The following is a 10886-nucleotide window of genomic DNA, read 5'->3' as shown; positions in this document are numbered from 1 at the left end:
AATTAGTCCTGAATTTATATTACATATAGTTCAGTCTTCATCACACATTTTTTCTCTCCGTATTTTGATTTTCTTATCTTCATTTTCACATTGCTAATTCTATAAAAGTACTCTTAGTATCATATTGTTAATGTATGCTATTTTGTCCCTCCATCAGGTAAAAAAACTGAATACTATGGTGGCAGAGAAGAAGGCCAGCCTAGCTCCTGTTATCAAAGAACTGAGACAGTTGCGTCAGAAGTGCCAAGTTAGTAGAAACGCTTCTCTCGTTCTGTGTAAATAAAGTCAGAATCACAAATCAGTCTCATTTATGGATCTCTGTAGTGCTGTACAAGGACATAATCAACTCTGAAGGAAAGCTGGAAATAGCAGAATGGGTCAACAGTGATTTGCAACAGGCAACATGTTAAAGACTGGAATTCATAAAAGCTGACAGTGCAGGCACAAAATCAGGCTGAAAATTTTGCCCTTTATAGCAATTAAAAAAAATCACTACACCAGGGGAAAACTTAAAAAATCGTGGTTCAAAACCATAGGAAAGTTAGTTTTGAAATTGGTTTCAAAGCTTTTTCTGCATCTCAGCACTAATGATCTCGACTAACGCTGACCTTTTTCAGTGGATTGCAAATAATGTCTCATCCAAGTAGCTGAATACATTGATCTAAGTCCTATATTAGTCTGTAGGAACAACAGATTTATCCATTTGTTTTCAGAATTTTAGAGAGAGCTGAAAAAAAAAAGTCATTCAGGTCCACAGCTGCTTTAAGATGGCTCATTGCCATAGAAGTAAATAGAGCTATCCATTTACCTATCAACAGAATTTCCAGAAAACTTACTTTTAATGGTTCTATTCAGAGTGTCAGCAAATGAAATCCAGCTAAGGGGTTTGTTGTGTACAACTACAAAGCTGGCTTTTCACAGGTAGCAACTATATCAATCCTTTCTTAATCTCTATTTTTATAATTATTTTTCCTTTCTTCTTGCAAACGCTGCCCTGTTAACCTCCTGCATTAAAGCTATGGATGCGGCTGTAAAGAGGAAATTTGCATGCTATGTTGTGGTGTATACAGCTGATCCCCCAGTATGCGAGCGGAGGCTAGTGGCTTCCCCGTGTGTAATAATACCCACGTGCCTGCTAGGTTTATGTAAGTGTCTGTGAGTGTGCCAATAGCTGAGGTTGATGTGTGAGACCGACAAGAACACAGTCTGCCTGAATGTCACATGTCAGTCAGTTGAAGATTTCATTTATGTACCCTTTTGCCCTTTTCACATAAGGAATTAACTCAAGAATGTGATGAAAAAAAAATCCAATACGACAGTTGTGCGGCGGGGTTAGAGAGCAATCGCTCTACACTGGAACAGGTAAGATGGTGGCTTGTTCGTGCATATTAATAATGCTGTGCAACATGTTTATTCACTATGGTACAATATTCTCCCTGCCTTCCCTCTGGATATGGAAAGTACAAATCCATTTCAGGTGGAAATGAGTCAATGGTGATCCACAACTACGCAAATCATGCCTGAAGCTGCTGTGGACTAGCTACAGTCGCACGCATCTCCTGTTCTGAATAGCGACACATGAAGTTGTGGTACATGAGTCCGTCCACCAACATCCAGCTTTGATTAGCAAGAATACTGTAAAAGAAGATGCATCTGCCAGAAATCCTGCTGACCTAGATAGTGTCTGTTAGGAAAGAATTTGACCATAAAATAAGGATTAATTTATCAAGCCAAATCTTTATATGGATTTTGCAGGTTCATTAAATTAGGAACCAATCCAATGGATAATTAATGTACTGAAATTGATGGCAAAGATACTTCAGTAAAGTGACTGTCTTGCATTCTTGCATACAACAGGTTTTTTTAAATACAACCATATAGGTATATGTAAGAGCTTGTGTGTATGTAGTTTATACGTTGCTTGAACTATAGCACTTTTAGGAAGGGAGGTGCCTAAACTACCGCAATCCTTTAAGGTGGGGACAGACACACCAATATTAACATGTTTATATGAATCTGCTTTATCTCACTAGGTCACCTCCTGTGAATTTGGTCTGGGCTTGACTTTTCAAGGGCTTGCCCACATAAGGAAAATAAAGGGATTTATAAAAAAAAAAAATATATATATATATGTATTAAAAAAAGAAATATATATAAAATAAAAAAGGCATACATTTAAAGTGTGGGTGGATATATAGATAATTCTTTTCCTGCACTAAAAGTACGTTTATGTGGCTTAATCCAAGCAAAATAAAAGAATCCACAGATGAACCTACTATGAAGTAGACCTTCTGTAAGAACTATTTTACAATAGCAATCAAGGCTTTTTTTCTTGGCAGACAAATCTTAGTCATTTGCTAACACATGATGACAATCGCATCCTCTGATTAAGCTGGACATGACTGTCAGCAAACTCTTACAGTTGAACAGTAGAATTCAGTTTTCCAGCTGATGGTCTGAAAATCACGTGGTGACAGGGCTTTGGAGTTGACAACTGCTGTGTGAGCTGGAGTACATGAATTCCATTTGGATTATTAGGGTTTTTTGGTATGGACCATTTAGAGACGGGACTAACCCACTATCTCCATACTCCTCAACATTAATTATTGATTGCTAATTTACATACTATTAACATGTCTGTAGCTTCTAACACATTTTGCAGATGTGTTCCAGGAAATGCTTATTCACAACTGTATTTAGCACTTAAGATGTGCTTAGGAGAAGAGTCTTGGCAGCACTTGTGAAGTCTCTGTTAGAAGTCAGTCATATTAATAACACCTATTAACAATCACTTAGCATCTCTACTGTGACTGAAACTGCAAATCTAAAAAAATCAGTTGTCTTTCACTTTATAATTTGGGCTTTACAGAAGTCTCTTTTATAAACATTTAAGAAATTGTCAATTCAGTATTATGCCTGTTTTTATTACGGACTCTCATGGTTTATATGGCAACACAGCGCATCTCCTGTGGACTTTCAGTTACGATGTCCTTTAAAATCTTACTCTTGTACTACAGGAAGTGAAAGGACTTCTTGAGGAGTGTGTTCAGGAAGAAAGCAACTACCGGTATATTAACTGCATGAAAAGGGTAAGATCACAAGATGGACCAAATTGTTCATTGTGAAATGAAATAGGAATTATAATATATATATTTTTTTAATTATGTATTTCTTTACAGAATCTAGAAATACAGCTGCAGCGTGCTAAAGAAGAAGTGAAGGCATACGTCTCCCCAGACCCACAGGAGAGACGAAAGGCAATTCGGTAAGTATATTCATGTGTTTCCTTTGTGTTAACTTGAGGATATTCATAAATTGAGGTTGAAGTTAGGAATTTTCTCACTGGCATTTGAACTGGAGGAGTTCACCTGATAAATTTAGAAACACTATAATAATCTAAAAATAAGCATCTCGAATTCCAGTATATACTGCTGTAAACCTACGAGTTCTCTCAGACATACCAGAAGATTTTCCCTTCCTGCTGGAGATTATAGGCCCCAGATAGCGGTTTTAACTTGCAGCCCCTGTTGGCACAAGCTCAGAGAAGCCACGCTTCAGCTAGGTCCTGCAGGAAGTGTGGCTCTACCAGACGTAACGCCTCTGCCAAGTTTCCCCCTGAGACTCCAGCGTGCAGGAGTAGAAGGTCTACCACCTCTCAGAGAGCAACCATATGCTGCCCTCAGATTCTGGCCATTTCTTGCAGATCTTCTGCTCTTCTTTCAGGTATCATAGCTGTCACCATCACTGGTGCAGGAATGGAGGACTGCGTATACTCATCCTAAATGGATTTTGTTTGGCTCCTATTTGCAGTTCTTTCTGGAGGTAGAATGAATACTGTTCTGCACCACCACATTAACCTTCATCTTTACGCTCAATTTAATTCAGTGCAATGAAAAGACAGTTGCTTCATCCTGTGAGTTTTTTCAGGACGCCTGGCCTTGCCCGGTAGGGAGAGAAGCAGAAAAGGTTATGAATTGAGCTGATGATTTTTTTAATGTAGTTTTCCATCTTAAATGATGCAGTCCTGCCAAAGATTGAAATGTTTTCTGAGAATGAGATGTTTTGGATTAATTATCTGTGCTAAGAAGTCTAAACGTCACCATGTCATATAGATTTTTTTTTTTGCACTTTACTGCATACCAAATATTTTGTAAAAATAACCAGTTCAAAATTTTTTATATGTTCAATCTTTTAATACAATATAAAAGTTGAAACAAAATTCAGGCAATAAAGTCAACAAGCTGGTTCAGCCCCATCAAAATTAAACATGAGGAAAATCCAAACCAAAACATTTATAATTTTCATTTGGTAAAAGTGTCAAAATTTTATTCTGTTTTTTATTCTTCATAATTACTTTTTCAAAATTCCTGAATTTTGCATGAAATAGGAATTCCGTTTTCCAGCTAGTTTTATCTTTGTCCCCCCCAAAATTTCCTAGATCTTAGATCCTAGCTGTCAACAAAATAAACAAGCTTAGATTGTTGTCACTAGTTTTACAAAGTGGTCTTTGGCTTTCACACCACAGTATTTCTCAGTCATGAAAGTATTTATCAAAACAGTAGTTTTGAAATTCATGTTTGCTGGGTTTGATCAAGGGTCTTTTTGTTTAAATTTTTAATGAATGGAATGAGTGAAAAACACTCTGATGTTTTGAAAGGAGGATTGCGTCTCCTTAAAGGCGTAGTCATTACTGTACCAAGCAATCTCCACAGAGTATTAAATTTTTAGTTCAGAGCAGAGGGGGCATCAGCTCTGCCTTGTACCTCTCCATCTCACAGTCTGCATCAATCAGCATTCCTACAGTTTGCTTTATTGCTTAGGCTTTAAAAAGCCACAGCAACGTAGTTCCTTGATGTGAGGCTTTTTCTTAGATTTCTGCATTTGTATTTCAGAGACAGGACAGATTGTTGCTTGAGATCTGTGTAATCTGTCATGTCAGAGCTGTGGTTCATGTACAGTCTGCTGTACAACGTGCCAGAATGCTTCACAGAATTGTCCCATTCACAAAACAGTTTAAAAACATGGCTGAGTGGCAAAGCAAAGATCGAACTGCTTAATTAGATAATTAATAATCATTCTACATTCCTTTTGAAAGCTTCAGACGATCTCGTAACAGGAAAAGAGAAACGGTGGTTGTCCATCACTTCTCAAAGGAGATGGAAGAATAAATTAATTTCCCAAGATATCTGTCCTCTTAGGACTTCTTACCTTTCAGAATAATTTCTGGACCATTCTGTTGTAGTGGTGGCAACGAGGGAAGCACCGTTAGTTGGTAGTATACGTAATCAAATGTCATTCGGTATCACCAGAGGCAATTTCTTCACTCATTGTGAAGTGGAGTGAAAAAAGGCAGTGGTTGACCGCTAAGATTTTATGGGCTCTGGAATGGGGCCGTTGACAGGGATAGCGATGTGTCAAACTGAGTGAGAAAACTCCAGGGTTTCCCTCAGGAGACACGGAGATGAGATCTTCTTCCTCTGTCAGATCCTTCCTGAACCAGAAGTTGTCCCGACGCATGTTGCACTGGTATCAGTGGAGCTGCATCTCCTGCGGATCTAGAACATGAGGCAGAGGTCACTAGCAAATGAAGGGCTAGGTTAATATCCATCATAGAGACCTTCTGCAAGGATCTGAGGCATGAAAATGTTTAAACACTGTGTAGCAAACAACGTAGGAAAAATAAAAGTAAGAAAAGAGACAAAACTACTAATGTTAGGGTGGGAGAAGAAAAGGACGAGGAGATAGAATGTGAGTGGAGGCTAAAAAGCCTCTTACTGCGTCTCACAAAATAATGGAAGGCTGTAGGAAATACAGGATTTGTCTAATGAAAGATGATGAAACAGCAAAATTAAGCAGAAGGATGAAAAGAGAAGTGACTGTGAGAAAAATCTTAGCGATGGTGTGAATATTCATTAGTATGAAAGGCAAGACAGCTCAGCCAAGCAGCTGAGAGGAAATGCAGGTCAAACAGCAGGCGCTGTCCTTTTATGGCCTCGCAGGGAAGGGGAGGGTCTGAGTTTATTCACAAATGCTAAGCAAAAAGTGCTCCAGCTGAAATACTTGCGAAATGAACGTCCACAATGTGAGTATTCACACAGACAAGCCATCAAAGCCAAATGCTGGAGTTAAGCGTGAGTCCAACTGTGTAATTCCAGGTATGGTGAGGAGAATGTGAACGGAGCATTACCACTCTCTCCGCTGTCCCTGTTTCACTTGCTAACTGTGGCACAGAAGCTAGGGAAATTATCCCTCTCGCAGTGACTATACACATTTTTGACCTTCTGTAAGAGGTCGCAGACCCATCGCGTTTAAATGAATTACAACAAAGTACAATATAGAGATCTTTGCAAGATATAAAATGAGACGATAAATTTTTTTTCTAGACATCCTTTTAGAATGTGAATGTATTTTTCAGCAGGCACTGGAATGTAAACGGAGTTAAAATGAACCATAAATAGAACAGCACTTTCCTAACAACGTATTGAACAAAAAATGTCTCAATTCCGACCCTCTTTATTGAATATAAACTCTCTGTTCCGTGGAGTCACTTCTTAGGAATGTGAAAAGTTAATTTTCTTCTCTAAAAATAGAAAGTTGTGGTTTTTTTAATGAGGTTATTAAGTTGCATTCTTTCCAGTCATCATTATAAATAGTAAAGAAAAACTTACTAGGAAAGCCATCTAATCTTCTGACGATTACTTTGAAAATGCTAGTTAAAAAAACCCCAAAAGTATGTTCTTGAGGCAAAATGTGTGTGAACATATGCTGTGTGCCAGTGGAAATAAGAAGATTCAGTGTGGCTTTCCGTCTCTTTGATTTGGTGAGGATTGCTAGGGATCAGCTGTGCAGCACAGCACTTGGAGCAGCCTCAAGACGGCTCTCATTTGTTCTGGCTAGAATTGTCCAAGAGCGAGAGATCATAAAATGATCCCGTTTCATTCCTCGCGCGTCCATTCTGCAGGGAGGATGGCAGGCAGGCCCAGGTGGCCAGGGGCCCCAAGCGCTCCAGTCAAAAGCCTGGAGTCCTTAGTAGAAATGGAAGGAATATAAGAAATGCAATGCCTTGGTTCTACGCGGCTGCTCACCGCACTCTAGCAAACCTTCACGCTCTGGTATCATGAAGGCTGATATTTCTTTCTGGAAATTAGGATTTCTCTGTGCAAAGGTCTTCTACCCTGAGCAATGTGGAAAGCCCTTTAGATGAGCTGGGTTATTTTGTATTCCGCTAGCAAGCCCCAACCTCTAAGCGTACGTGTTACACACAAAATACAATAACTGATTTTTTTTTTTTCAAGTGAATCAGTGAAGAGTTTTTTTATTGTCACATTTCAATAACTTTTAAAATAAGTACATAGTAATGTATCTGAATCGTGCTGTTATGGTTTGCGTATTATATTGTCAGGTTTCACGTATCAAGTTTGCATATGTCAGAAAGCGATCCAGCCACATGTTACAGACAAAGGTGTACAGCCAAGATTTTTAATAATGAATGTCAACAGTTATGCTTCTAAGCCTATATTTAGGCACCTAAATGTGACGGCTGTTTTCTGAAAGTGAGGAACACACAGCGGTTCCATTGCAGTCATTGGACTTGTCAAACCTGGGGTGAAATACTATTCCCCTTCATTCCTGTATTTTCCCACTCATTCTAACGCTACATTCACAGCAGTTAAGGGCTGTGGATTTGTAAACTCTGGCGCTTGTACAAATGAGGCCACTGGCTAACCTCAGAATGTCACCGGGCTAAATGCATTATTAAAAAGGGATCAAGCATATCTTATCTAAATGATCTTGCTGTTGTCTTCAAGCTGGAAGGAGCGGTAATCATGCCTGCTTCAAAAATGTAAGAGATCTTATCCAATATCACTTTTCCCAACTGCACAACTGGGAGAATCGGAGATCTGATCCTTGATGTCAAGGGATATGCTGTCCAATGACAAAAAGGTTTCTTCACGCTTCCTCTTCTATCTCATTTATGAACCTCCCAATACTTTCATAAGTTTCCATGCTTGCATCATTATTCTGTCCTATTTCATAGAACCAAATAAAATCATAATAAAATTATTTTATATTTCCTTTAGAGAACAGTATACACGAATGATCCTTGACCAAGAAAACCTTGGGAAGGTAAGAATGAGGTTTTTACCTTGTAAAAACATTGTACAGTTCCTATTTTTGTGGGGCTTATTACCAAAGGCTGTGGTCAGTCTTTTATAAAAAGCATATTGCAGCCTGCAAAGAAAATTCCATTACTGCTGGCATTGGTAACTAATACCCTGAAAAGAGATCACGCTCGCTCTTCAGGGCTTGATTTCCTGCAGAGTATAGCATGAGCCGCTTGTAAAAGATAGTCAAACAGCTTAGCGTGACAGCACATTCCCTGAAAACCATTTGGATAAGAAACTGAAACATGGGCATAACAAACTGTGCCAGCTCAAATTTTATGTTGTATATAAAGCAACCCGTTGAAGACAATAAATTTTGAGCCTGTCAGCCTTATCACTGTTATTAAAGGCCAGGGGATCATCAGCGCAGCAGTGTTAAACAAAAGCAGTTGTCCATTTTTAATCTTGTATGAAGCTCAGATCAGCATGGACGAGGCTCACTGATTCACACTAAGCATCTTTCTTTTATTAGTTTCCTTTTTATGAGCGAGTCTGTGAGCGATTTCTACAGGTTTGGGCTGCCACTATTAATAATCAGTAGCGGGTTTTATTGTAAAACATTAATTTCATGTTTATAATATCATGATATGAATCCATTGCAGCTTGCAACTTGATACTGCAAGAGCTCTGTATGGAAATGAACTCAGAATTTTAGCATACCTTCTCAAATAGATAAGACTATTACTTAGGCGGTTTTAAAACATTGAAATAAGTGTCAATCCGTACAAAGCAGAAATCTGAGTCCCAGGCGTTAATGCATTTATCACTCGCAAGGAGTGTTGTCAACTTGAACAAAATAATATTTCAGTAGCATATAAAAATCTTTGTCATGCCAAGCTGCCTATGCAAGCAATTTTTGTGGTATAGAACTGTTCCAAAAATCTAATATTTCTGTATTTTTAACAGAAATTACGAGAGAAGCAGAAAGTTGTACGGGAAAGTCACGGGCCAAATATGAAGCAAATTAAAATGTGGCAGGATTTTGAGCGGTTAATGGAATGTAAGAGAGAATGTTTTCTGAAACAACAAAATCAAACAGCCATTGGTCAAGTCATTCAGGAAGGAGGTAAAGATAGGCTTGTATTATGAATTCTTCCTTCTTGATACCAACATAAAGTAAGAAGACAGTGTGTTGGCTTCCTAAAGGTAACCTTTTACTAAATATTGTTGTTTTCATCATTTTGACGTAAATTTGTTGTACATTCTTTGTTTATCCACCAAAACCAAATAAAGCAACTAACCACTCTACGAAGCTTTTCCTCCATGGTTTAAGTGACAACATAGCATGGTTAGGAAGATCTGTTATGAGAGCTGCACTAGGGTGAACCTCATCGTAAATCTTTGTTTTATGAGGCTGGGAATGGCATGCATCTGCAGAGAGATCAAAGGAAAAGAAATCCTTCTCCAGGGTCACAGAAAACTTACGTAATTGCTCTGCTCCTTATTCTGTATCACTAAGGTTGCATTTTTTGAAATTGTATAATTGCGGCCCTCCTGGCTTGGCCCTCTCCTTCCCTATTGTCCTTACTCATCTAGTATGACGGGCAAGAATGGAGCCGTTTTCGCTCTGAGCTGCACAGACCTTGCCTGCACACTCCTAGTCATACTTTCCTTGCACGGTTGAATTAAGCTGATCGTGCTTCCAGGAGTCAGTTTGTTGCTACAGCGTCAGGAGTAGGTTCTGAGAACAATTACTTGGATTCTGAGCTTTTTCCATTATCTTTTGTTGTTGTTTTTAACGAATGTATTTTTTTTTCCTATTTTTTCTGAGTTGCCCATGTGGTCAACAAAAGGCTTTCTCCATTGAGGACATTTTGCGCTGTTTTGTCTGTGCAGCGTGGTTCCAAAGCGATTACACTACCCAAAGAGGGTCATCCCAGGGATGGAGGGTTATTGATGGATGTAAATATGGCACAGCGGCTCTTGCATATGTTAGGGTATGCAAAACAGGTAGATAGGCAAGGCTGCCAGCCAAACGTTGGCTTTGACCTGTGAGCTACAGGCAACTGTCACTGCCCTTAAAATTGCATCACGGGACCCACAACTGACCCAGGGTAAGAGGAATGTAGGTGAGGCTTGAAACTGGCCCTCAGGCTTCCTCATTTCGGATGAGCGCCTCTTAGCCACAAAGGTCAGAAGCAGCGAGGTAAGTCTGCGGGACCAGAACTCCTGCGATTCTTCTTTAGTCTCTGGGCTTATTAAATATCTAGATAGGGTTGTGGTTTTTTTAATTTTTCCTGCCTGAAGTAAAATGTCTTTTCAGGACATAAAAAATAATTTCGCTTTCTCTGGTACCTAACTATGAGATCTTCTGCTGTTTTCTATAGCAAGAGAGAGTATGGTAATTATATAGTTCCTAGTTTGCCTTTGCATTGAATCTATTTGTTAACAGAACTAAAATAAAATCTGACAACTACATTTTGACTGTATGGTATTCGTTTTTTTAACATTTCCTAGGTGAAAGAAGGTAAACGGTTAGTGACAAGTAGCTTGCTGGGCCACAGGCAAAAGAGGTTTGAATGGGTCATTTAAGGAAATTTATTTCAGATGCCCCCCACAGGGTTGAAAACTGCAGCGTATGTGTAAGGAGTGGGTCTCAGGCCCATAGATTCCCAGGACATCCTCATGTAAGCCCTCCCACACTGCTGAATAGCTGAAGATAGTCTTTCTCAACAGCTGCGCGTTAATCTTTCCCGGGCCGAGGAGAAGCAGCACATTTTC

General features: G+C 39.1%; 1 protein-coding gene across 1 annotated transcript in view; it reads left to right on the top strand.

Moving 5' to 3' along the window:
- Window positions 1–9926, top strand: part of IFT81 (intraflagellar transport 81) — a 42940-nt gene extending 33014 nt beyond the window's left edge. Inside the window, exons 13-18 of the mRNA XM_009321183.1 lie at window positions 158–247; window positions 1276–1362; window positions 3018–3089; window positions 3180–3265; window positions 8082–8127; window positions 9072–9926. Coding sequence (XP_009319458.1) covers window positions 158–247; window positions 1276–1362; window positions 3018–3089; window positions 3180–3265; window positions 8082–8127; window positions 9072–9254 — 564 coding nt within the window. The 3' untranslated portion in view covers window positions 9255–9926. The remainder of the gene's footprint in view (window positions 1–157; window positions 248–1275; window positions 1363–3017; window positions 3090–3179; window positions 3266–8081; window positions 8128–9071) is intronic.
- The last annotated feature ends 960 nt before the right edge of the window (window positions 9927–10886 follow it).

This window comes from Pygoscelis adeliae, unplaced genomic scaffold (assembly GCF_000699105.1).
Source record: "Pygoscelis adeliae isolate BGI_AS28 unplaced genomic scaffold, ASM69910v1 Scaffold93, whole genome shotgun sequence".
In the NCBI taxonomy this organism is placed as follows: Eukaryota; Metazoa; Chordata; class Aves; order Sphenisciformes; family Spheniscidae; genus Pygoscelis; species Pygoscelis adeliae.
Note: the sequence above shows the minus strand (reverse complement) of the source record. Positions and strands in the feature narration are given on the sequence as shown.